The 26,261-nt window shown below is 46.1% G+C and overlaps 8 protein-coding genes and 2 non-coding genes across 10 annotated transcripts; 5 read left to right on the plus strand and 5 right to left on the minus strand.

Annotated features, from left to right (window-relative positions):
* Positions 1 to 2,970: 2,970 nt before the first annotated feature.
* Positions 2,971 to 4,382, plus strand: DACRYDRAFT_111955 (uncharacterized protein; the record flags this gene model as incomplete). Its single annotated transcript, XM_040769314.1, has 8 exons — positions 2,971 to 3,051; positions 3,106 to 3,171; positions 3,220 to 3,315; positions 3,372 to 3,545; positions 3,601 to 3,624; positions 3,741 to 3,876; positions 3,928 to 4,155; positions 4,210 to 4,382. 8 exons carry the CDS (start codon positions 2,971 to 2,973, stop codon positions 4,380 to 4,382), a joined length of 978 nt encoding a protein of 325 aa, XP_040624310.1.
* A 4,725-nt stretch (positions 4,383 to 9,107) lies between these two features.
* DACRYDRAFT_111956 (uncharacterized protein) lies at positions 9,108 to 10,274 on the minus strand (the record flags this gene model as incomplete). The annotated part of the gene is made up of 1 exon (XM_040769315.1): positions 9,108 to 10,274. The coding sequence occupies one exon, from the start codon at positions 10,272 to 10,274 to the stop codon at positions 9,108 to 9,110; it is 1,167 nt and encodes a 388-aa protein (XP_040624311.1).
* Positions 10,275 to 13,195: 2,921 nt separating this feature from the next.
* Positions 13,196 to 14,509, plus strand: DACRYDRAFT_18786 (uncharacterized protein; the record flags this gene model as incomplete). Its single annotated transcript, XM_040771388.1, has 6 exons — positions 13,196 to 13,322; positions 13,404 to 13,431; positions 13,510 to 13,540; positions 13,597 to 13,629; positions 14,047 to 14,061; positions 14,174 to 14,509. 6 exons carry the CDS (start codon positions 13,196 to 13,198, stop codon positions 14,507 to 14,509), a joined length of 570 nt encoding a protein of 189 aa, XP_040624312.1.
* A 1,144-nt stretch (positions 14,510 to 15,653) lies between these two features.
* DACRYDRAFT_18787 (uncharacterized protein) lies at positions 15,654 to 16,452 on the minus strand (the record flags this gene model as incomplete). Its single annotated transcript, XM_040771389.1, has 4 exons — positions 15,654 to 15,747; positions 15,796 to 15,917; positions 15,971 to 16,336; positions 16,390 to 16,452. 4 exons carry the CDS (start codon positions 16,450 to 16,452, stop codon positions 15,654 to 15,656), a joined length of 645 nt encoding a protein of 214 aa, XP_040624313.1.
* Positions 16,453 to 16,830: 378 nt separating this feature from the next.
* Positions 16,831 to 19,283, plus strand: DACRYDRAFT_18788 (uncharacterized protein; the record flags this gene model as incomplete). The annotated part of the gene is made up of 11 exons (XM_040771390.1): positions 16,831 to 16,976; positions 17,569 to 17,668; positions 17,723 to 17,791; positions 17,908 to 17,940; positions 17,985 to 18,069; positions 18,126 to 18,441; positions 18,531 to 18,923; positions 18,967 to 19,081; positions 19,131 to 19,163; positions 19,193 to 19,214; positions 19,261 to 19,283. 11 exons carry the CDS (start codon positions 16,831 to 16,833, stop codon positions 19,281 to 19,283), a joined length of 1,335 nt encoding a protein of 444 aa, XP_040624314.1.
* Positions 19,284 to 20,043: 760 nt separating this feature from the next.
* On the minus strand, positions 20,044 to 20,510 carry DACRYDRAFT_111957 (uncharacterized protein; the record flags this gene model as incomplete). Its single annotated transcript, XM_040769316.1, has 3 exons — positions 20,044 to 20,131; positions 20,183 to 20,323; positions 20,371 to 20,510. The coding sequence occupies 3 exons, from the start codon at positions 20,508 to 20,510 to the stop codon at positions 20,044 to 20,046; spliced, it is 369 nt and encodes a 122-aa protein (XP_040624315.1).
* A 436-nt stretch (positions 20,511 to 20,946) lies between these two features.
* DACRYDRAFT_t59 lies at positions 20,947 to 21,022 on the minus strand. Its single transcript has one exon. It is a non-coding gene; the product is annotated as a tRNA-OTHER (tRNA).
* Positions 21,023 to 21,123: 101 nt separating this feature from the next.
* Positions 21,124 to 21,195, minus strand: DACRYDRAFT_t58. Its single transcript has one exon. It is a non-coding gene; the product is annotated as a tRNA-Ile (tRNA).
* Positions 21,196 to 21,638: 443 nt separating this feature from the next.
* DACRYDRAFT_25168 (acetolactate synthase) lies at positions 21,639 to 22,878 on the plus strand. The gene is made up of 3 exons (XM_040774041.1): positions 21,639 to 21,934; positions 21,988 to 22,183; positions 22,233 to 22,878. The coding sequence occupies exons 1-3, from the start codon at positions 21,672 to 21,674 to the stop codon at positions 22,836 to 22,838; spliced, it is 1,065 nt and encodes a 354-aa protein (XP_040624316.1). The 5' UTR covers positions 21,639 to 21,671; the 3' UTR covers positions 22,839 to 22,878.
* Positions 22,879 to 24,838: 1,960 nt separating this feature from the next.
* On the plus strand, positions 24,839 to 25,757 carry DACRYDRAFT_29324 (Pkinase-domain-containing protein; the record flags this gene model as incomplete). Its single annotated transcript, XM_040774313.1, has 3 exons — positions 24,839 to 25,007; positions 25,057 to 25,291; positions 25,367 to 25,757. Coding segments are annotated over 3 exons (795 nt in total), but the record flags the coding sequence as incomplete, so codon positions are not given.
* Between the last annotated feature and the right edge of the window lie 504 nt (positions 25,758 to 26,261).

Consider the following 26,261-nt stretch of genomic DNA (forward strand, 5'->3'; position numbering starts at 1 on the left):
ATATGACCAAGGATGAGGTCATATGAGGTCATGCACAGCCATGCACAGCAGGTCACCTGACCATCCAATCCTTCCAGCAGGTTCCAGCACATGCCAAGGTATACCAGCTACTTCCATGTCATAAAGGCTTAGTCATGTCTCTTGACCAAGCAATGAGCTGGTGCCCTGACAGGTTGTCAGTATGAACTGAGAATGTTGCCTTACAATTCAAAGCTGTCAATGGTCAGGAAGGTATTCTCAGAGATATCAAGTATGAAACTAGAGACAATATCAGGTATCTGGTTGTTTTTCTGGTAGAAATACCCAGAGCTGCCATCACTGGGTTTGGCTTGTCTCCAGACATAGTGCTGTTATTACCAGTCAAGACTTTGTTTACTTACTGGGTTACTGGTCATGTTACTGCCTTTGTCATAATGTGTTTTCAATTACCCCTCTTACTGTGTTATGCTTACACTGACTACAAATCCCAAGGCAGATCCTTGACATGTGTAATCATTGACCTAATGACTTGTTCAAGCTTGCAAAGCTTGTACATCATGATTTTGCATGTCAAAACATTGAGCAGTCTCTTACTTCTACAGCCATTTCGACAACAAATGCTGTATTCAAAGTTGGCTGGCAATTTACGGGCAGAGTTCGATAGATTAGAGATCCTACATGATATTGTCACGTGATCATAATGCATGCTCCTCTCAGAGTAGTGTGTCACAATCTGATGATAGTGACCTTCATCTGTTCCAATCTGCATACTTGTTACCTCATCTGCCTGTCTCAGTCATTTATCTGAACAGTATACCTCCTCATAAGTATTTGATGTTTTGACAATCATTCTTTTATTTACTACTTTATATAACAGCCCATGCTTTACAGAGACTGACAGTCTACAATTGTGACTCCATCATACATGTTACCTGTTATTCTCAATTCAATGTATGTCATGGTCAATGGATGGAACTATTGAACAGTCTGCCAGCATTGACATCATCACTGACACCTTTCTTGACCAATACAACAATCTTCTACTTTGAGGAAATGAGACCAACTGGGTTGCATCCATGTTGGTTTTGGGATGTGGTTCTTAGAGAATGGGTGCACGGGATTGAAGAAGGACCCAATCCATGGTGCTCAGCATTGTTCCTGTCTACTTACAAAGTGCCTATGTGGGTGACTTGGAAGGGGCTGCAATGGTGAAGAAGGAATGGGGATTGTTGAAGTGTGGTATGTTCATATCGCAGTCCTCCTCTGTCAGTCATTCATAATCATATACAGTTACTTGCCAGTACTTTGACAAACAACCTCAGGAAGATCCATTCATCTTGATGAACAACCTGCACACAGTTTGTACCTTCATTTTGCTAGTGTATATCATTTTCATCAGATGTCAGGTCATTTCCAAATTGTCCAAAGAGTCTCCCACAGATGCAGTGTCTGGTGATACCATCAATGCAAGCTGTCTTGTACATGTGCAGTTGCAATACTCATCCATTGCATCCAATGACCAATATCAATCAATCAATACTGTATTATCCAATCATTCTGCATCTACAGGTGGTCAAGCAGTCCACTCCTGCATTTACTTTCTGAACCTGTCTGACATTGATCTTCCCCATGACTGGTTAATAGCTTGTGTTGGTCAGACTATTCCTGTCTCATCTAATTCCCTCTGAGTCATCATTTTGTGTCAAGTAGATGTGCTGCCAAAGGATTGTACCAGATTAACTGTATGTCATTACTATCTTGCTTATAATGGTATTGAATTGGACATCATTTCCACATTGATCCAACCCAAGAGGTGTCCAAAATTTTGGTCCAATGGGTGGTGTGCGAGAACTTGCTTGGAAAAGAGGGGAGAGATGGGGGAAATTGGTAGAAATGCTGGAGTCAGCCTGAAGCTGAGCTGTCAGAAATCGGTTGGTAAATTGGAGCTTGGTGTCCATCTAGTCAAGTGTTGCAATAAGTCAAGTCAAGTATGCTGAGTCAAGTCAAATCTGCCTATCCAGTAAGGGGTTAATCAGATCTGTATAATCTCTAATGGAAAAGGGGCAGAATAAGCTAGATACAGGAGTTTCTGGAAACTACTTATACTAGCTACCATAAACCACACTCTATATTAATCTGGTCTTTGGATACCTCTCTAAGGCAAGCATTGGCATGCTGAATATCTGGGTGGGTCAATCCCATTGCAGAGGAAACCTGCTGTCATCATGCTGAATATCTGAGTGGTCCTGTCACCTGGGGAATCATAGTAGTCACCATGCCAAATATCTGTGGTGGGTCAAGGCTCATTGCTGGGGCACATTGTGCATGTAGTAAGGGTCTGTAGTGCCGCGCAACAGTCTCTAAGGCCCAAAAATAACTGTGGGAATACCAGCCTGATGGAGGTGGGGTGTTCATCCCCCCCAAACCTTGAATACTGACTCCCTGAGTCAGTGGGGCCCCGGGTGATGTAATTGCACAGCCAGGAACGCAGTGTGGCACTGCCAAATATCAAGTGAAGCAAGGGCAGCATTATCTTGGACCAATCATAAGACGTGCTGTGGCAAGACATGGGGCCATGTATCAGGGTGCTGGTAAAATGGCGGCATCAGCATATTTGGTGAAGGGTGTTGCTGCACATTTGGTGCAAAGGAAAGGGTGGCTGGCCAGCATGTGAAGAGCCTAAGCAGTGGCTTGCAGTGCTGCCTAAGTCTGCATGAGGGACCCTGACTGCATTTTTTTTGCATTGAGTCACATGGTGCCTGAGACCCTGATTGGCCAATTTGTTGCTTTGCAAAGCCTGGCATGGTGTTTATCTGTGCCACCTTAGCTGAAACTGTGTTCTGGATATCAGTGCTTAGTGGAGCCCATGCACATTTTCATTTTCCACTGAGGTGCACTCATGCCTATAAATGGGACAAAATTTCACCTTTCCTGTCCCTGCAGATCTCAACTGAACCCCCACCTCCACTTAATCTCCTTCCCTGGTCCGATATGGCAAAGCCCAACACTCACAAGTTCACTGCCAAGCTGGAGGATAAACACAATGCCATGCTGAAGACAGCTGCCATAATTGTTGCATGCATGTGCAAAGACACCAAGGATCCCAGATTCTCACCGTCAGTGTAGTATCTGGACATTGTGCCATTCAGCAATGTGGTCACACTGCTCCTCAACAGTCCCCAGTCCGCCTTGGTCTGTGATTTGCCCAAGAGGTGGGTCTGACTTTTCACCCTTGACCAGCAAGAAGAGCTGGCTGCCTGGTCTGTGCCACCTGAGGAGGATGAGGAAGAGGACGAGGATGAGAAGGAGTTCAAGGCATTGTTGTTGGGATTTTTGGTAAGTGGTTTTCCTTTCTTGTGAGTCACTTGCTGGTGCTAACCCAAATTTTGCAGATGTCCATGGCGAGCCTGGCCAGTCCCTTGGTGAAGGCTGAGAAGGGCAAGGGCAAGGCTAAGGAGATGATGCCAGCAAAGTCAGTCATGCTGCGCCTCAATGATGGTGTGGATAAGATGCTGCCTGCAATCAGGGTGCATGGGAGGCTGACAAAGGAGGATTCCCGCAATGTGGTAAGTTGTCCTTTTTCCTCTTTGTGCTTTGAAGATGCTGACTGAAATATTGCAGGGGTGGATGCCGGAAGAGACACTGGTAAAAGTGTTGCTGGCTACAATGGATGCTGCAGTGTTGGAGTTGTTTGCAGCTGAAAACTGCATGAGTCATCCCTGCTTTTCATGCACTGCTTAACTTTTCTGATGCATTTTCAGCAGTGTATGTTGTGCTGCAAGCATGCCATTGTCAAGGACAGTAAGGAGTGCCACAAGTGTGATATTGTGGAGGTGCCCAAGAGGGCAGTGTGCTCAATGCGCAAGGCAGCAAAAAAGCCTTGCAGTGTGCATACAGGTATGCTGCTTTTCTCCTGCTTTTATTGACCTTTACTAACTCCCATTTCAGCACATCTTGCCAAGGCCATGGCTCTGCCTCCAGCGTCTGTGGAGGATCTTTTCCTCCCAGAGACCCCTGAGCCCAAGCCTGTTGAAGAAACTGCCAAAAAGCCTGCTGAGAAGAAGAAGCAGAAGCCGGTGTGCAGCTATGCACCGGTGAAGCCCCAAAAATGTGAACAGGAGGATGACAAGGACTCAGTTGGCACATCGCAAAAGCAGTCCTGCCTTCCAGAGGCTGGTAAGTCTTTTCCTTCTGTAGTTCATATTCAGGTGATGCTAACTGAACTTGTAGAGGTTGAGCCGCCAGTTGCACTGCTCCGTATGGCAGAGCACAAGATGCTTGAGCTGCGGAAGAGCCTGCACATGGCTCAAAAAGCAGTGGACGTGGCGCAGAAGGTGATGGACATGGTAACAGGTCAGGTGGATCAAGTCCAGACTCTCCTGGGGAGGGCTCTGGCTGAGTAAATTGTTTTTCCCATTCTTCTTTTGTTTTCTTTTTTCTGTTTCATATTTTCCTCTCATAGTCATAATCGTAGCATAGTTCTGTCTTCATGTTCTCATAGATCTGAATTTTGCCTTTAGTGAAATTTGAGGAAATACATCTTGTTGGCTCAATATTTTGTTTACTGAGTGCTTCAAATCATGACTTCAATGTTTTTCACTTTGGTAATTCAGATGTCATGTGAATCATAGGAAATTGCAGGTATTCTGGTAAGGACCATGTTCTTGTCATACTACTGAGTCTGCTTGTGGACTTGGTAGATATATCTTGGGGGAACAAAAGAAAACAAGGGATTAAGTCAGGAGGTATGTGCATGCTGTTTGACAATCTTGTGGGTATAAGGCCCATGTCATTTATTTGGAGTTGGGTTCTGCGGTATCCAACAAGACATCTTTTATGGTCTGCAGGATTTTGGCAGACATCTGCCGCAGAATGTTGGGTAGGGTGGGGGTACATTCAGATCACTGGTGGTATGGATAAATGCAGAACTGTGCAATGTGGGCCTTGAGAATGGCACCATCCAAATTGGCAATCACATAGCTGCCTCTGGCAGTATGGGTGACAACAACCATGGGACCAAGAAATCAGGGCTTTGATTTATGGTCAAGTTCCTTCTCAATGCAAGTATTGCAGATGAGGACCAGGGTGCCAGGCTTGAAGTCATAATCATTGAGGATGTGCTCATTATCCACCTTAAATTGGTCCACAGTTCTCAGGCAGGCCTGGTGAACCTTCTCCTGGAGATCAGATAAATTGGACTCACAGTGCTTGAGCTGTCAAATTCAGTAGGCCAGCTTGTCACTGTTGGTCATAGGGAATTTGGGTGGGGGTATGAGGAACGTTGCTTGCTCAAAGTCCATAGGGAAGACTGGATGAACACCATGTGCAATGAAATATGGGGAGAGACCGGTGCTATGCTGGACCAAAATTTGCTCAGCCCAGAATGTGGTAGGCACTTTGTCAGGCCATTGCTTAATATTCTCTCCACAGGCTTTCAAAATTGCTTGTCAGACCATAAAATGTTTTGATTCCACTGCTCCATTTGCGCAAGAGTTGTATGGCAAAATTCAGATGTGCCAGATGCCAAAGCATCATGCCAGTTCCTTGACAGCAGCTACCCAGGCTGATCCATTGTCAGTAACAATCTCTGCAATATTTCCCCAGCAGCAGATAATGTCATGGAAGAGGAACAATGCAAGGGCCATTGCAGTTTCTGATTTTAAGGGATGCCATTTGGGATACAAGGACAGGGAGCAGCAGACTTGAGCAATGCAGGTGTATCCTTTCACAGGAGGCATCTTCATGGTATCACAGTAGATCTTGGAGAAAAGCAGAGCCAGATAATCTACTGTTGGAAGGTCTGAGGACCTTCCAAATGCTATGGACTTGACACACATGGCAGGTGTGAAGGTACCATTCAATATTTGTGCAGAGGTCTGGCCACCAAAATTGGAGATGGAGAATACTGGCAACAGTCTTGAAACCTTTATGACCACTGTCATCATGGGCTTGCTTGAGCAGGGCAAGATGGTTGGCAGGAGGAACATATATTCAAGGGGGGGCCAGTGAGATTATGCTGACACAGTTTTCCATTGTGGAGGAAGTATTGGAGGGACTGCTTGACAAGGGCTGCCTGCTGCCGTGTATTCCAATCTGGAGGGAGCAACAAATCAGTAAGATATTGGTGGATAAATGCAATTCAGTCATCAAGGTGTTGGGTGGAGGAGGTCCGAGGGATTTCTATTTTGGGCTTGGAGTTGTTGACAGCAGATTGAAGATATGTGGGATACGAAAGTCCCAGGCATTGTTCATGGTCAATATCCAGCGGGTTCAGAGCATCCAATGAGTTTGGGGGATGGCAGGAGAGACCATCAGGACCAGTGTGTTTCTCAGCAGGAATGTGGACAAGGTTGAAGTTGAACTGGTGTATACCACTGACCCATCTATTGAGGGCTGCAGCAGGTTGCTGGTCCAGATTATTCAACATCCCTTTGATGCAGGACACATCCACTTCAAAAATAAATTGGGGTGCGCCAATCAGGAAGACTTGCAGGGTGCAGAGAGCATGGTATAAGCCATATAGTTCGAGTTTCAGCTGGGAATATCAGGATTTGACATCATTCCATGCCAATGATCTGAAGTGGGCTGGTTTCTGTTTGCTGTGTATGTTGTTTTGATAGAGGATGTATCCAACACCAATATTTGAGGAGTCCACTGTGAGGATAATCCGGCAGTCGCTTTCATAGTTGATGGGACAGAGGAGACCATCCCAACAGGCATCTGCTTTTAGCTAATCAAAGGTGGCTTGATGCTTGGGGCCCCATGCAAATATTGTGCCCTTGCATTTGAGATGTTCCAAAGGGTGTGCTTTCATTGCAAAATCCTTGATGAATATTCGGAGGATTCTGAGAGTACCCAGGAAGGCTCAAACCTTGGTGAGGGATTTGCATGGCTGCCAGTCCCGTATTTTTGTGACTTTAGAAGGCTCGGGTTGTCGGCCCACATAGGTGCAATGTTGCCCAAGGATGACAACTTCAGGAGCCACAATTACCATTTTTGGACCACAGAATGTTCTGCCAGAATGTTCAATGCGGGTCAGGACCTGATTTACAGTTTCCATGTGTTCCCACATAAAATGGCAGATACTGTTATTTCTGGGATGCCATTTGAAATTGCCGTTGGGGAGTTTGTATTGTGTTGGGGGGCTGTGGATGGGGACATTGTCAACAAAGGGAATGGTATATTTGGGGATCTCATCACGGAGGAGGAAGGTAATGTCTTTGTGAATAATCTGGATGCTGTTTGTTCTGCCCATCTGATTTCAGGTGCTGCAAAGGGAACCTTTGAGGGATTGGAAAGTTGTGAGATCCTGACTTTCCAGATGAAGGAGGTGTTTTTCAAAGCTGTGAAAGAAGTCAAAAAGCATGTAGATGGATTGTCTGCCATAGGACTTGACAAGGGGTTCAGAAAGCAGAGGAAGGGCTGAGTCCCAAATTGTTACTCCATTCAATGGTTGTAGGTCCAAAATGGGATGAAGGGAGCTGTCTTTTTTCAGGACACAAAACCAATGGGATTGGTATGAGGATTGGGAGGGTTTGTATATTCCTGCATTTGGTTTGTCCTGTAAAGCTTTGAGGACTTTCGGTAATAAAGTGGGTGGCACCAGAATATTCTTCTGCTGCCAGGGTATATGTTTGATTGTCAGAATTCAGACCGGGTCAAAGTAATCACTAGGAAATAGACCCATTTCTTCCTCATTCCAAGCAAACACTTTTTCGTGGGTAGGAAGGACCCATGTCACAAGGTTTTCCTCTTCGGGCCAAAGGAATCCATATTTGTTTATGTTCAGTTCTTCAAACTGTTCCAGAGTGAGCCAATTTCCGGGGATAAAAGTTGGCAGGGTATCAGGGAGTGGGGGAAGGATAGCGAGAGGGTTGGAGGGAAAGTGTCTCCATATTTTCACACTTTCTGGTGTCATTGTTGAGACAGGTTCCATGCGTCTGTCCATGGGCTTGTATTTTTGGGCTGCATACACAGGATGGGTATTGTGGGGTATAGTATCCAAATCTGGGGCGTCTATCTGAGAGCTGTCATGCAAGATTGAGTGCCAATTAATTGAGGTTTCCGTTCCATCTTTTGTTCACTGGGGAAGATGGTCCTGAATTTAAAATACTGGACCACTCATTTTCTTCCCATTCAATGCAATTGGGTCCACAAGTTGATTGTCTGGTGGGAATTCGAACAGGTGATCTGAATCTTCTGTTTTCCATCTGTATAGTCTTGGGTGACGCAAGAGGCAAGGACATGGAATGGGCAACCAAGGAGCAGGTGGAAAGGCAGGTTTGGGAGGACGAAAGCCTGCACATAAAATTGAAACCAGATATACCAATGTGCAAATTTGGGACATGGCCAAGAAGTTGATTGACTGAGCCATTTGCAGATTCCATTCACCAGCCCTTTATTGGAGTGTATGTGAGTCCGATTTGTTCACAACATCATTTGCTGATGCTGACAATGCCAGAGCTGCCATCAAGGATGCAGGGAATGGGTGTGTCATATTTGCCAATTAGACATTTGATCATCCGGAGGGGTACCATGTCTTTCCTGACTAACAAACCATCCAGGTCTTCCAAAATGCCTTTGATCTGGTATATTGGGGCTTTGCCATCTTGAACTTTGGTTACCTGTATCATGTTGGGAATAACCGGTTTCTTGCCATAAGCTTCCTTGAGCACCTTATTAAACAGAGGACATACCAATGCCAGGACCTTGCTGGGAACTTGAACCGGGGTGTCTGCAAGAGTAACAGCCAGTGCCCACAAAACCATCTCATCTTCTGCATTTTCCACGCATTTGGTACAGGGCTTGGGGGGGCTTTGGCGGGCCTGGGATGGCATCCAGTTTCTCCAGCTCATCCACCTGTACACCAGTGAAGTGTGCAGTGCTATGATGCATGTGTGCATCTGATTTCTCTTTCCTTGCTGCCAGTGTGTAGACTTCCGAGACCTTGGCCAATTTTCCCATGGATGCCATGTGCCTTTTCTTGAGTCATTCTGCTTTGGCCATGAGCACCTTGATTTCCTTGTTGTTCCATTCCACCGTGTCATCCTGCTTTTCAGCAAGGAGATGCAGTACTGAGTGATCCACTGTTACTTCAAATTTGGAGTCCAAGCCAACATCTTCAATGATTATGTTGTGAAAGGCAATGAGAGGGTTGCTTGTGATTTTGGACAATGTTCTGGGTGGTCCTTGTAGTAGTTATCAACCTTTTCTTTAAGGTCCTGACCAGGCCAATGACACGGGATAAATTGGCTGCCAGTGAGGACATGATAAGTGCTGTCTTTCTCAAGGAGTCCTTCTTCCACATATTTCTGGGCACCTGGGCATGTCACAATCTTGTCCATGCAACCAGTAGAGACTCTGTCAAAGTGGCAGAGTGTGTGCTCAGTATTCTGGGGGCCATATCCATTTTGATTCAGGTAGTTCTCTGCTGGGACAGGAACCTGATTTGTGCCAGTAGCCAGTGTGTTGTTGCCATATGTATTTTGGGAGGGTTGTCCATAGGAGTTCTGCTGAGTGGCCAGTTGGTTCTGCATTGCAGGTTGCCAGTTCATGAGCATGTAGATGTGGGAAACCATTCCTTCCAGGTTAGCCATGTGTCCAGTAATATTGGCAACCTGTGGGTTGCTCTCTGTTTTTACATTGACAGGTACTGGTGCTGGTGATGCATCTTGCAAATAATTGGGGGATGGTGGCCGAACCTTTGTTGTAGTGTTGCCCAGTGCCCATTCCACTGTCTCCTTTAATTCGGCTATTGTCCATGGTTTGTCCACAGCCCTGTCATATTTCTGTTTGAGCCTGTTCAACATCTTGTCCCAAAGGCAGCTTTTGGGGGGCAGGAATTTGAGTATGCGGAGGAGGAACTTCTGTTGGTTGAGGATGGAAATCCGGTTGTGCTTGATGAGTGAGGTGGAAATGGAGAAGAAGTCCCAGTAGAATTTGGCGAATTCACCCTTAGTCTTGATGCGGCATTGCCACTTGTGAACGAGGTCATCTAGGTCCTGAGTTGCATACCAGTGTTCATTATTTGCCATGCCAGGGTAGTAATTCAGTATTTTGGTCTTGAAATCCTCATACAAGTTCTTGTCTGCATCATCCATGCCATCATGGATCTGTGCCCATAGTTTGTAGGTGTCGTCATTGGTGTAAAAGCAGGCCCAATCGATCTTGTGCCTCCACCAGTGACAGCAGGTTTGCACAAGCCAAATAGTTTTTCCAAAGCTGCAAAATAATGGGTGATGGTAAGAGGTGTGGGAGAAAAGCGGGGCCAAGGGAGACTCGCTGCCAGTAGGCATAGTGTGTTTGCTCACCATGAGGAGCTGTCAGACTGCATCCACTATATCAGTGTTATGCCTGGTGGAAGCAGTCGATGATACCTCTGTATCTGATATCATGGGTGTTTCTTGGAGTGCAGTATGTCAAGCTTGCCATTTGTCCCTAAGCTCATTTTGTTGGTCTATAGCAGAGATGGGTGTCAGAGTATGGGAAGCCAGTATCAGAAATCAGAGGAGGAGGAGTTCTCGCCTCAGCAGCTCTTAATCAGTAAAAGCTGCCTCACATTGGGCTCCAAAATGATCCAACCCAAGAGGTGTCCAAAATATTGGTCCAATGGGTGGTGTGCAAGAACTTGCTTGGAAAAGAGGGGAGAGATGGGGAAAATTGGTAGAAATGCTGGAGTCAGCCTGAAGCTGAGCTGTCAGAAATTGGTTGGTAAATTGGAGCTCAGTGTCCATCTAGTCAAGTGTCACAATAAGTCAAGTCAAGTATGCTGAGTCAAGTCAAATCTGCCTATCCAGTAAGGGGATAACCGGATCTGTATAATTGCTAATGAAAAAGGGGCAGAATAAGCTAGATACAGGAGTTTCTGGAAACTACTTATACTAGCTACCATAAACCACACTCTATATTAATCCAGTCTCTGGATACCTCTCTAAGGCAAGTGTTGGCATGCCGAATATCTGGGTGGGGCAGTAGTCACCATGCCAAATATCTGTGGTGGGTTGAGGCTCATTGCTGGGGCACATTGTGCATGTAGTAAGGGTCTGTAGTGCTGTGCAACGGTCTCTAAGGCCCAAAAATAACTGTGGGAATACCAGCCTGACACACCCCACCAGAGGTGGGGTTGTTCAGTGTGTGTCTCAGCCAATTTGGTATCATCCCTATACCTATTCAGTCTCAAACACTACTGTTGAGATTCCTTCAGTATATGTGGTTGGAGATGGGGTGGTAGTGTTAGTGCCAGTCTGTTCTCTAAACGTGCTATTCTGAGATACTGTCAGTGTCAGTTAAGTGTTCAATCAAATCCCATACTGGATGACATTCTTCCCAAGAGGATATCCAGATGACATGCTCAAGGACCATATTGAGAACCGGTCCTTTCTCTAGTTGGATAATAACGGGTGAAAATGCAACATTGACAAAATCACCAATAGTAAATGCCAAGTCCGATGCCAGTCAGATTGTACTGGATGTGGTATGCATGCCAGTTGTTGCTGGATGGCTGGGCATCCATCTGTCTTTGATTTGCTTTGCCAAGCCATGAGAGTTGTCTCTGGGTTCCAATGGTACAGATTTTTGGCTGTGGTTCTGTTATTTGATGAGTCAAGTTCATTTCCTGAATGAGATGTTTACTTACTTTGAAAAACACCTGTCAATAAAATGTTATGTTACCTGTCACAACATCACTGAAAGGTCTGCTCACTGGTTGAGTACTGGCTCCAGCATATACAAAGCTTTGCAGGACATTCAGGCACTTTACTGTAACCTTCCATGCATCTTTGTGCTCCTGACTGCACAATGACATGTATTGTAATGCCCTGCATGTATCCTTTTCGTGTCTGTGCATGTTGTCAGGTTTGTTGTTGTACAGTAAATGTAAATGCTACTTGCCCAGTCCAGTTTCCTAATCTGTTCAGTTTGAATGCTTTGATGTGGCCTTGAATCTGAAAGTGAGTGACCTTACCAATATTGTCTTTCATGGTCAGTGCCTTCCAAATCACTTGCCAGGCCAGTCTGTATTGACCACAACCATCTTTCTTTGGAACAACTTCTATCAGACAGTCTAGGTCAGCATTACTTGCGGATATGGTCATTATTGTAGTGTCCATTGCAAGGACAGCATCTTCATGTTGCCAGAGATCATGAACAAGTGTTGCTCCTACTACTGAAATGTTAGTTGATTTGCTTCTTTGTTGTATCTCATATGTATGCACCTTGGAAAAATGCCATTATAGTACGTAAACATCACTTTCAGTAATGGTCCATCCCACTTGCAGTTTTGTGCTATTATATCGATGTTCTGTCTTTTTTGTTGCTGATCTTTCTTGGCTACTCCATCTGGTCATCTGATAATGTGATCCTGTTACTATTATACACATCACCATTGACTGCCAGTTCTCTGGCTCGCATTCTCACATTTGCTACAATGGAGCGCATGACTAGCTTGGCAATGTTTGCTTCTGAGCCAGATGAATGGGAAAGTGGGAAAAAAAATGTCTTGTAATGTTCCTGCTTGATCCGGATCATTCCTTTCTCCTTGGTACGTGCTTCTGTTCATCACCTATTGTGCCACTTCATTATTTGGTACAGTGCTGGACCTATGACAAGGCCGAGTGTTATCCGCATCAAGTGGTGAATTTCATGTAAATCAATTGTATGGTGTTTTTTGTGTTCTTTCTGACATGGTCATTGGCTGACAGAGGGATAATACCTCTGTGCAGTCACTACTGTTTGATCTGCTCTGCATTCCTGCTGATTTCCTGGTGAGAATGGACATATGGATTGTTTGCAGTATATCACAAAGGTCAAGTCAGGCAGTTTGGCAGTTCTGATTGGTCTCAAACAATCAACATATTCTGCAAACTGGATTGGCCAGTGGAGACTCAACCACTGGCTGTGAACCTATAAATACCTGCCTTCATCAGTGACTGTTTGTCATGTTCCCTGCAGTATGAAACACAAAGTTTCATCCTAAGTCCATTCCTGACCTGACCATTGCTGCACCCATAAAATGTGTCTGGTGTGTTATTCCTACCTACAATATTTTGCACACTAATACTGTAGTGGGCAGTGCTGATCAAGTTCCTGTTGCTGACTCATCTTCTACTGAGGTATCATTGACCTCAGACATCAACCTGTCTCTTCCACAAACTCTATTGTATGTCAATCAATGTTTGTCTTGACAGTAGTCAGCTGACACTGTTGCAGAGTTATCGACATGGTTACCACTGCAAATCCTTCTGCATCTGAGTCTAGTGATGGTGTGGTTCTTTGGTCTCCTACTCTCTCATCTCCTATGGTGGTGGCCCATTCTCTTGGTAGTCCTGCAACTCTTGCTGTTAGTAGTCAGTCAGCTGGTTTGGCACCTGCTGTCTTGAACAGTGATCATTCTTGTCATTGCTCTGGTCTGTCTGACTTGGCAGCAGTCTCTGACAGTCGTCCTACTGTGCAACTGTAAGTCAAATTTTCTCTGGACTTTACAATCTGGTCTCTCCCAATTATGTTGTCAATGTGATGTTGATTGTTTTGCAGTACATCTCCGGTTGATAGTCTCAGTCCTTATGTAGGTGCTTATATGACTGCTCTTTTTGTGTTTTATTTATGCCATGGTGCACCTAGGCAATGATACTTGTTCTCAATCTTGGGGCTATGGTCAGTCAATGGACAAGTGCGTCTCTCATACATTATACATCTGGTGCTCTTCGCTGATGTCCATCTCTAGCAGGATCAATATCATGATGGAATATCAAAACCCCTGGCTTGCTACTTATTCGATCTTGACAATGCCTGGTGGAGGCTATTGGTCTACACAGTCTGCATCAGATTTCACTGAATATCTGTTTGATGCTGCTCAATGGTGCCTATTACTGTTTGGATGGTCAGTATCATTACTGGGCTCTTTTTGTTTACTCCATCCGGCAAACCTGAAAAACAGGCCAATATCATTTTCCATCCTTTGTGTGCTTCAGATCTTATGGCTGGTTGTGCACTCATTCATCAGCACACCACCAATAAATGTAATTTCTGAATTGTGTCTGACTTGACATTATTGAACTGATCAATGTACAGTCTATGTTCTGGCAGGTCAAGACACTTTAAAGGCTGGTCGTTGGATGACCAAATGAGTACCTGGTGAAGGTGTGCAGACAGTATGTTTGTTATAAGTAAATAATGGGTGCTGTTTAATTGTTCATAGGTTTTGCCATTCATGTCCATGTTTGATGCAACCATCATTCTGAAGCAGAAATTGCAGATGGAGAAAATGCACACCAAAGATCTCAAACAAAATGACCTCGTACTTATCAAGTCAAACATCAGTTGTTTCCAGGACTGTCAGATCGCAGATGATTTCTTGTTGCCAAGCAAATCTAACTCTCATACTGGTTGCAGTTCTACCTCCAAAACCGACAGTAAATGGAGAGCTACTTACTTATTGAAGGCAGTTAACATGCTTGTGCCGGCAGCATTTGATGCTGATGATGTCAGCGACTTGGAAGAGCTCAGGTCTGATGATGCTGTTATTTCCATTTAAAGTGGTGTATCCTGTTGAGACCCATGATGTATGTGCCTTCTGCAGCACTGACATTGTCTGTTGTAGTCGAGTTCATTTATGTGCTAATACATGTATGTTTTCATATCTCATCAGTCTACAGCTATGCACAGTACCTGTCAAATATCCTGTTCTGTCAGCATCTTGTCAAAAATGTATGCATTGACCAATAAAATATGGTGATGTGTTTTGCCAACTAATGCCCTGTAATATCTGTTAATTTCAGTAGTGCAATCTTCATGTAGACTGAATGCTTGATTATCTTGTCCGGAGTGTACAGCATTGGCAGTAAGAGCAGTGTTGATCTTGTCAGTCGGACCAGACATGTTCTCAATGACTGTATCATTGCTGGATGGTGCTGGCTTTTCATTCAAAATCATCTGATGGTACTGCGTCAGTAGAATATCACAACTGTATGATGTATATTTTCATACCTTAATCTGCAATTCTCCATATGAGGCTGGTTTCACATTACTGTCAGTTTCCTGATCTGATATGACAGCATATGCAACTAACCATTGTCAGTTTTGCCAACTGCCAGCATGTTGCTAAAGCTCTTCTCAATATTCACATTGAATATCGCACTGTCAGGCATGTCTTTCATGATATTTCTGTCTATGTTGTGACTCCAACCCAGGGACAGAGATTTGTCTGGTACAGAAATACACATCAGCCAAGTGTGCACAGACAGTATGATAACTGACTGAATAAACTGTCACAATACACATTCATTGCTTACATGTGTATCAGTATACTTGTTTTTGTATACACAAGCTTGAAGTAGACTTACAGTAACTCATAACCTCAGTCATGTAGTTAACAGTGAAAGGTGACAATATTGGTGGAAATGACTGTCACTGTCTGGAAAGGACCAATGAGTTTGCATTGAGAATGCTCAATATATATCATCTGTCACATGACTTACACATTGGATAAATCAGTTCTCTGAATGTGTTGTTTTATGTATGCTGCTATTTCCAGAACTTTCGGTATTGTTTTGCTATATGGATATTCTTGGAGCCATATGTGTTCATTATTATGCTACATGGATGGAGTTGTCATTTATTAGAATGGTCCTTTCTGTCCAGTACTTATACAGTCCTTCCTTGCAGTCCATGAATCAGAGCTACATGGTCATATTATTCCCGATGGACTTGTTCCTCTTCTTTATGGCCTTTATGGCATGGTCATATGCATACACCTCTGTCAGAATTTGGATCCTGTAACATTGTCTTCAGCAATGTCAATTGTATGAACATATCACTTACTCCTCAGCAGGTAATGGCCATGAATTACCCAGAGAAAATGGTGCTGTCCTTTTCCCTGTTCCGGGCCAGTTGCTGTCCTGCAAGCTAGTATGTAGCCAAGTTGAATGAGCATGTCCGATTACCTATCACACATAATCAGTTGCTTTGTCAGTACATGTTAAGTCTGATCACGTACCACAGGAATAGGCTTAAGGTTGTCTTCTTTGATGTCTTCTCTGACAATGTACAGGTATGGTCCATCTTCAATTTCATTCTCATCATTGTCATTCATCATTTTCTTAATAAACATATCTGTAGATGTTGTTTTGAATTCTATGTGCTTATGGGTGATGCCGTTTGTGTCACTGTTCAGGTGAGGACTGGCACCACCTGCTTTGAATATTGTCATATTGCCTTGATCAGCCAAATGTGCTGTATGAGTGCAGTCTACAGTGCCTTCATTGCCAGACAGTGCACAAGACTGTTCTTCAATGGAATGACTGCGACAGACTTGGATATCTGTAGCAGCACTGAGCTCTGCATTCAAGTCTTGATGGACAGTCTTATGGTAATGCGTCAGCTCAGTTTCGGACATGTTCACAAACATGCTCTTACCTTTTCATCACCTGATTTATCAGTTGCATTCACTTCCAGCATGATATCATCATGGGATGCCATTGTGAACTCAGTTGATTGTGTCAAAGCTATATATATGCATGCTGGGATTCCGTAATCCTACAGAATGTGAGTGTCAGTGGTCATGTTCACTGAGTACATATGATGACTTGATTTTACTGCAATGTCTTTCTGATAACAGTCTGTGTGGTGTTGTACAGAGTACCAAATGGTGGTAGGCAGTCAAGAAGAGCTATGTGCAGAAAGAACCTTCCAGATCAGTGGACACATCTTGTACAAATTGGGTATATATGTCAATCGCTTGGCATTGTCAAGTCATTGTCTTATATTTGCTTCCATAGATGCATCTGATCCTTTTAAAGTAACAACAACAAGACATGGTACTTGTCTCTCTTGGTCTCTGACCATCATCATCCTATTATGACCAATATATCAGACACATTGACCACCAATTTCTGTCATTCCCTGCTCACTAACAAGACTGTCTGTCAAGATGGAGTTGTCCAGATACTTAGTTTGAAGAAAGTGAAGATCAACAGCACCAACCTTGAACCGAAACAGCATAAGTAAGTATCTTTTCGGTCTGTCAGTTTTGTATCTGATGCATAAGACAGAATGACAATCAGTGATGGCTCTCATGTGATCAGTGTCATGCTATCTATATATCTGAATGGACAGGCTGAGGGCAATGTCTTCAAGACTTTTGATTGAGTTCAACTAAGCAACCTCACAAGATCCATCTCGACTGGTTTCATGTGAGCTGCATATATGCACCGTTAAGTGCATATATTGATCTACTCAAGTGTTTGCATGGTCAGTGGTATTACAGTGTTGTCATCACATACTGGCAAGCTGAAAAATCTACTTCATGTCAATACTACAGTCGATAATGTCTCAAAAAACTTTCCTGGTTATGGTCCTTTTGCTCTCTTGACAGATAAACATAATGTCAAAAATGAAGAGTCTTCCAATGGTATTGGTCCCATTTGTTCCAAGACTTCAATCTGTGCTGCCTGTAATGGTGCTTGTATGATCATTTTGCCATATCCCAAACTGGATGCAGATGGCTACACTAAAGTTCCGGAACTGAGACCTGCACTTACATTGACTGTGTATGTGTTCTCTGTCTGTGCAGTACAGTCTTTAACTGTTGAGTAGGTGTAAAATAAGAGTTTGCATACTACGTAACACTGGAGGTGTCAAACTTAAGTCCAAGAATGGAGCTTTTGTCTGTAACTTGACATTTGCAGATTCATCTGTATGTATTTCAGTTATACACACATATATGGCATTTACTGATTGGACCAACTAGGGCAAGATTAGTGCTGTCACTTGGTCGAATGCAGCGATCAACCCAGCAAGCTTATTGACCATTAGGAAAGTAAGCTTGCTTCTTTCTGTTTCTGACCATCACTAACTGGATGTTAGGTCTATTCTATCTCTGTGTTCCATGTTGTTGACCCTCTGGTCTGATTTGCCATCAGTTCCACCTTCCAGTTGAAGATCGCTGAAAAAATGTCCATCATTGAAGTAAGTTGTTGGTTACTGAATGATATGATCACTGACAATATCAGTTAATTGACGATGGTAAAGTCCCTCCCTTGACATACAACTTTATAAGGCTGTCTGAGCTGAACTTGGTGAGAACCACTTCTTGTGGTGAGTATCCATCCATTACAATTCTATTGACCTTTCTGCTCATTTTGCTGAAACAGATGTCATATGTGTCATCAATATGGTTGATGATGAAGTCATATTATGCAATATCAAGCGGCCTACAAATTCTGCACCTGTCCATATTCTGACAGACTTTGTTCTGGCTTCAACTTTGACTCCACGAGTCAATGACAGAATGACTATCCAAGAAGTACAAGTTGTTGATGCTTCCAGATACACCTGCAGAGTTGCAGTCTGGGGAGAAGAAGCAATCAAGTTCAATGCCATTATCAGAGATGTCATCATCATTCAAGCAGCTCAAGTTTGCAAACATGCTGGCACAAGTCTGTTGCTTGAAGCAGGTTCGAAGATCCTGTATGACATTGACTTACCTATTGCAAGAGAACTGGGAGATTGGTAGCCTTTACTCATTGGACTGCCTGTTGTATATTGATCATCTCCAGGTTTGAGAATGGAGGTCAATTGATGACATTTATGGAACTTTCAGACATAACTTTTGGCGCATCTGCAACTGCTTGCCTGTCGTCAATGTCTGGACAGGACAAGTTAACAACAATCTCTGATGCTATCTATAATGAGCTGGGCTCAGATGGCAACAAGACTCTGTTCAAGACCTTTGCTTACTTGAAAGACATCTGCACTGACCAAATTGCCTATCATGCCTGCCAGATGCTCAGGTGCAATGGCCTTGTCAATCCATTCATGGCTGAAGTGCCTATTCAACCTCAGACAGATCAAGCCTATGTCAATGAAGACAGTAAAGAAACACTCTTCAAAATGAAACAGCTCTGGGAATGTTGTGTATGCCATAAGAGTTTTGATGATTCTTGCATTTGGTAAGCTGATAGTTATTGTATTTGACTGGTCTGACTCCTTCAGCTATCAACTGGAAGTTCAGATCACTGATGGTAAAGAATCTATCACCATGACCATGTTTGACAAAGTCATAGAAGAAATGTTACAGATACCTGTACATCAAGTGGAGAACATGCATGTAAGTACACCGAGCAACATCTGACATTTGATAATAACCTTCTTCTCAGGTACATCAAGATCCACATTTGTCCAGACTGGCAGTAAGTAAATGTGGATGGTATATTTTCAGTATGGTGGCTTGTACAAACTTGGTGAGTTTCCAGTCTATTGTATGACTGTAATTAACTGATATTTCAGGTCAACGGCCAAGTTATGTATAATGTTTCACGTTCAGTTCCCTGTTTGCCACCCTCTGATGATGACAATGAAACTGATGCTGGTATCAACAAATAATGATGGAGTCTACTGCAAAGGACTTGTAATTTCATGAAAGCATGGTACATGGAATGCACATGCTGTATGTTTAACAATCGCCAAAACAAACAATGTCAAAATAGTATCATTGTCACATTGGTCATGCTGTTCATGTTGGTGAACTTGTAATATTATCTGTATACTACATAAATGATTCAAAAAAAAAAGACTGCAAGACTCAGATACATGACTTTTTGCAAGTACACATACATACAGAAACTCAAAACTAACTATTCCATCCTTGTGATGTCTTGGACAGTGCATGAAACAGATCCGTCCGTCTATGTCAGACAATGTCAGCAATGGTCTGACTGTAAGAAGATACAAACATACCCTGCAAAGATAGATGCTACAGTGAACATTCTCTGCACAAGTGATTCGCTGACCATAACAATCATCTTCACAAGTCTAGACAGATATCAGTTGACAACAAGTAGAATCTGATCTCGCCTGTGTAGTCCAGCCTGCAAGTTGACAATTGTACTGCAGAGGTGGCCAGCAAGTGGGGTGCACATGACAGCAGCAGCGGCAGCCTATTGTCACATCAGAAATGTATCAGTCTGCATCAGAAAGAACTTTGATAATTACATTTGCTCCAACCGGAGCAAGGACTTGAGGAACCTGGACTTGATGGGTAGGCATGCTCAGGTTGTTACAAAGGAGGACTCAACTGTCCTGGACCGACAACATTGTAGGCTGTCTGATGATCCCCATAGACAAGTATGGTCCAGTTACATGCTTGAGAATGACAATTCTGTTCACGGTCAGACCAGACAGACAATCCATTTGGATATGAACAACTCACTTGTGCTCATAACAAACAAATGTTTCATAACTGATAATTCTGATAATGTCATAGAGCCTGAGGTACCCCTGCACCACGTCAGAGGCCAAGTTGAAGCTAGCAACCACATCCAGACAGTTGTTGCCATCACTAATGGTCAAACTGACAGACACAGTTAGAATGGCTAAACAACCAAAAATAACACTCACCAGAGTCTGACAGCATGCTCTTCAACTGCAGGCATTAGGACAGGATGGATCCCAATGCATTGGACCATCCCTCCAACAGGTGGGACACTATCCAGCAAGTTCTGACAAGTCCCAGCAGTAAGAATATCGGTAGCTGACATGGAGGTTGAGGTCAAAGGATGCTGTTTGTCTGGTTGCTTGCCACCGACAATATGTTGGTCAACATGCAGAGACAAGCAGACTTAAAGAAGGCATGTTACAGAAAAAGGTGCTGAGAATGTGTTACTGCAGTCCCAGGACTGTGCAGAGTGCCTACCTATAGTCCATTACACTACCCCGGAGGCAGATGCTGTAATGTCTTATTCATTAAAGGAAAGGAGCTCATAACAATTCACTTGACAGCTTTTGAGTTGCACTCTATATATTGGAATCAGCTCGTCTGTATGTCCCAAATTAATTGGGCCCTGAGGATGCCGACAACAAAGGCACAGTCTCAACCACATAAGGATGACTCACCATGACCCTCACGAGGTCCAAGTCATCATGCCTGACGAAATAGCGGGGGAAAGAAGAGTAAAAATAAGATATTGAAGGCAATTCCAAGACTGGGGCTTGAACCCAGGTCAAGAAGTCGTTAGTCAACTACTCGTGTGTTCCGTTACACTACCTCGGATTTGAAGACTTTTGCTCTCATATCAAGATAATGTATTCCTAATATCCCTCTGCGGCATGCGGGTTAAATAGGGGCCACGGGACAACAAAACTTAAACCAGATTCCGAGACTGGGATTTGAACCCAGGAGTTTTCACATATTATGCTAAATGTGTTCCATTACACTACCTCGGAGTTGCATGGCGAGTTTACTTATCCACCAATATGTCAAAACGTCTCTGATTCGTTCGCAAGAAGCTGCAAAGGCGGTTTCCCCTCCTCTGATTTGAAACGGGGCGGCATCCTTCACGGCAATTCCAGATAATCAATATTGAGCAGCACACTACGCCGAGGAGGATATTTTCGTAGCGGAGGTGTTGTCGGGTTGCAGGACTTCCCGGTGCTGACCCGTATCATAAGCCGTTCCATATGTGCACAGCAAATCGTCATAGATATCTGATAGGGATCCCAAAGTCAACGTGTTGTTGTTGCTGGTCGATTGTCAAAGGACGAGAGAACGTCGATCACGCAGTTACCCCGCACGGTCCCGACCCTGAAGAACTTCTTCACCGCCACTAGAAGAACGGGGGAAAAACCCAAATCCGAGTCACGTTTCTCAGCGCGGCTATCACCACTCAGCCAGGATTGCCACTTGCTCCTCGACGTGCACCATGGCATCCCGCATTGCGCGTTCTTCCCTCTCCGGCACACGCCGGTATCTCAGCACCACCGCTAGGCTACGCGCTGATTCGCCCACCCGCGCCCCGCGCTCGATCGAGGATTCCACCTCTGCGTTGGATTACAAGTCGCATATGCACCACCGGCGTCCGCCGCCCTTGCCTGCTATGGATCATCCTAGACAGAGAACAGCGGAGGAGGCGGTCACGAATATTTTGTATAACACTCCGCCGCCGAGCACGGAGCCGTTCAAGAAGTGCGCATACGCCTTATGCTCGTTATCCTCATCGCTTATCAATATTTTGCTAGGCACATTCTGGAATGTCTAGTACAAAACGAGCCTGGTGTCCTCTCCCGGGTTAGTGGTATCCTAGCGGGCAGAGGGTTCAACATCCATTCACTCGTTGTGTGCCAAACCGAGATCCGCGACCTTTCACGCATGTGCATCGTCCTCAGCGGACAGGACATGGTGATTGAGCAAGCGCGTCGTCAGCTAGAAGATCTAGTGCGCACTCTTATCTACCTCCTATTGACACCCGCTCACATGTATACAGGTCCCGGTCTGGGCAGTGCTGAATTACACCGATACGAAGAAAATTGAGCGCGAGCTGCTCCTTGCCAAAGTCTCCATCCTCGGCCCAGAATACGTCGAGGACCAACTTCTCGGCGGCCCCTCACACGAAGCACGCCGCTCTCTGCCCGCGGCAGAGGTGAACGCTTCCGAACAACACCAGATCGCGCAGGAAGATGGGAGCAAGCCCCTGCTCGCCAAGGAGGCCAGTATGGCGCGCGCATTCGAGGCGTCTGGGAAGAGCGCTCATCGCCCTTCTTCGGCGAGCGACGACCCCGGCCTTCCGCCGGCCCTGACGCCTTCTCAGTTATTGGCATTAAAGCACACTCATATGGCTGCTATCCAGGCCCTCTCCTCCCAGTTTGGGGGCAAAATTGTAGATGTCAGCGAAAACAGTGTCATTGTAGAGATGACGGGCAAAGCCAGCAGGGTGGACGCCTTCCTCGCGCTGATCAAGCCGTTCGGGGTGCTGGAAAGCACAAGGACGGGAGTGATGGTCATGCCCCGCACGCCGATTGCGGCATTGATGGATGATGATGAGGCTGCGGATGTACAAGGGGTTGATGCGAGCATGCTCCCCCCTGGCTAAGAAAACTACTTTGTTGGCTTGGATAATGCATGGATCTGGGAATGATGTGGAGCGCTTTGGTGTGCACTCCCTGTTCAATATGATCATGAACCGCCGCGCGCAGAGGGAGGATGCGGTCTCATATGGTTCAAGGTGAACGATGGCCCTCCGACACGTAAAGCAATCATACTGGTGAAATGCGCGCATGTGTTGCCTGATCTGTAATGTCGTAAAACCTGGAAACCGGCACCTTAACTATCCGATTGCCGCCAGCTACCACGACCTGCGATTGTCTCCCTGCTACCCAATCGTCCGCTTGTAACCAGGTATCTTCCCGACCCCTGCCAGAAACTGCCCGACAACCTGACGGCCTGAGTCCAGTAATTGCTGCCCTAGGTGACTGCAGCCCGTCTATTTTCTAATTCTTTCCGAGCTAACAGCAGCCTGTAATCCTCTCTGATCGCGGTCCAGCCGTCACTCGACACCTCTCCAATACCGCCCCATCTGCTCTGATGGCTGGCCAACTGCTGCTTCCCAGTCAGCCTATGAACAGGCTCAATTCATCACTTGCATATATATCCCAGCCATTATACGCCTATAAGGCACGAGATTAGAATTCCACACACCCGCAAAGGTAATTATCCCACCAGCAGTGTGATAGGGAGACGAGACGGCCACCGTGGAGCATCGAATACGTGAACCAAGTAAAGGGCCGCCAGCTGATTAGCCATGTCGAGGATCCATTACCCGTCCCATCATAGTTCAAACTCCCAAGCCCTTGAGCATTCAGTAAAGCACATTCAAAGCACGCGAGCTCATGCACTCTAAGCCAAGACTGAGTAGGTCGGGAACCGCTGCTGCTTGGAGCGGTTTGGAGTATCAAATATGTGAACTTGAGCAAAAAAATTGCCAGCTGATGAACCAAGGAAACCGTCCGTCGAGGATCCATTACCCGTCCCATCATAGTTCAAACTCCCGAAGCTCATGAGCATTCAATAGCGCACATTCATACCATGCGAGTTGCCAAGCCTGAGTAGATCGGGAGGTGTTCCTGTTTTGAGCGGGCGTAGAGAGGAATGAGTTGCGAGGGGTAAATAGGGTATTTGACCGGGTTTCCTGTGGCTACAAGGGGGGACGACCATGGACGGTCCCGGTGGGTGGGGCTAGATGCGGTGAATAGGAGCACGCTGGTTCGGAGCATAAGGTGATCGATGAGAGATGGGACAGCATGAGCTGGGAGAGAGAACACCGGCGGCGGGCAGGGATGACAAGCTCCGACCGAGGGTTCAAACTAAGCTGTGTGGGGTGTGTGTGGTATAAATAAAAAGTAAGTAAGAAAAGGGTCCGCGGCGAGTCTAGACTGTGCCATTACGTCCCTTGATCGGGTCACGTTTTCTCTTGCAAGGTCAATCCCTTATACTAGTGTTACCCTCCCTGACTGCCCCTCGCTGTATCCCACCATGTCCGCTTCTCCGCACATCCTTCCCCCGTCATCCGCTTCGTCAGACGATCACACCGAGACACAACAATCACCTTCACCTTCCACAGCCCCTCTCTCCGCCCTATCCCAACTATCAAGGAATACATCCGTAATCTCTTCCTCTTCCTCTTCCTCCTCTTCCTCATCCTCAGTCTCGCTGCACTCCGACGACCGTCCCTCCCCGCTACCCCCCCGGCGCCCTCTGATCCTGCACCTCGGACTACCAAGCTGGCCTCGAAGCCCGCACGGCACTCCCCCAACCACACCAAGAGGGGATCGTTCCCCTCTCTTCGGCGTACCTCGGGACCTCATCCCAGCGCGCGAACCCCGCGCACCCAAAAGGCATATGAGCACAGCCAGTGCCGCTTCTGCAGAAACGACATCCACTCTGCGCCCGAATTCCCGCGCATCCTCTGCTACACCGGATAATCGCCACTCGCACTCGCACTTGGCTGTCACTCCCCGAGACTTCAAGTTCGGCCGCGAGCTCGGCACAGGCTCATATTCCGTCGTTACTGCTGCTTATCTACCTCAGAATGGTCAGACATACGCGGTGAAAGTACTTGATAAGGCGCATGTGACACGCTGGAAACAGCAGGGGAATAGGGTGGATGTACAGAGCGAGAGGAGGGCGCTGATGAGGCTGTCAAGACCTGGTCATCCCGGGGTCGTACGATTGTTTTGGGCGATGCAGGACCAGACTACGCTCTGTGCGCCCGTTCTTACGCATTCACCCTGCTGTCTGCTGACATGGACCAGACTTCGTACTCGAGTTATGCCCTAAAGGGGATATGACGACCGTCCTCCGCCGGCTTGGGTCGTTCTCCCTCCCCTGTGCACGATACTATTTTGCCCAGATCACAGATGCGGTGCTGTTCATCCATTCGCAGGGGATAATACACCGGGATCTAAAGCCTGACAATTTCCTATTTACCGACGCTTGGAGGATCAAGATCACAGATTTCGGGAGTGCAAAGGTCGTTGACGAGGGTGCGTCGTGCATTCCCCCGTTTCCACTACTCCCTTGCTCATTTAATTTTCTGGACAAAGACATCGAGCCCGCCGCAAGCTCCCGACGCTCCTCCTTCGTCGGGTCACCGCAGTACGTCTCACCCGAGATCCTAGCCCATCAACCCGCGTCCTACCCTACCGACCTCTGGTCCCTCGGGATCGTGCTCTACCAACTAATATCCGGGCGGTTCCCATTCGACTCGGGCCCAACAGGGGGGTTAGCACACTATCTCATGTGGCAGAGAGTGCTCAAGGGTGAGTACGGGTTTGACGAGGGCTGGGACCCGGCTGCGAGGGATCTTGTTACTAAGCTGTTGGTGAATGACCCTTTGCAGCGGCTGGGCGCGCAGGGCGGGCCAGAGGGAGCAGGGGAAGTACGCTCGGCTGCGTTTTTTGACGGGGTTGAATGGGGGAGTTTGTGGACTTGTGATCCGCCGGAGTTCGAGCCGGGGATGTATAAGCGGGTTTTGAGGGAGGGGGAGACGTGGGCTTGCGCTTCGGATGAGGAGGAGGAGGACGAGTGGGGAGAAGTGCTCGCTAGGCAGGAAGAGCTGGAAGCGGCGTTTGAGGATGAAGAGTTCCCGCCGCCTTTGCCGGTGAAGGAGGAGGGTGTCGCATTCCCTCGGTTGCCGCCGGTGAATGGCTACGCGTCTGGCGCGGCCTCGGCCCCAACACCGGGAGAGGGGGAGGTAGAGGGGGAGGGGTCGGTCCCTAGCTTGCCGACATGCGCGAGTGGGGGGTCTGTATCTCCTTCGCCTGGAACTGGAGGGGAGGGGAAGCAGCAGGGGGAAGCACAAGAGGAGGCACAAGAGCAGGGGCAGGAACAGCTCTCAGCAAGTATGGAAGCCCTGAGTACATCAGGCGTCGATGGGAGATAACCGGGCCGTGGGTAGGTTACTGAATGAGAAGCGTGGGGGACGGCAGGGAGCGAGCCGGGACCCTTGAGGGGGGGG

This window comes from Dacryopinax primogenitus (assembly GCF_000292625.1).
Source record: "Dacryopinax primogenitus strain DJM-731 SS1 chromosome Unknown DACRYscaffold_23, whole genome shotgun sequence".
Classification (NCBI taxonomy): domain Eukaryota; kingdom Fungi; phylum Basidiomycota; class Dacrymycetes; order Dacrymycetales; family Dacrymycetaceae; genus Dacryopinax; species Dacryopinax primogenitus.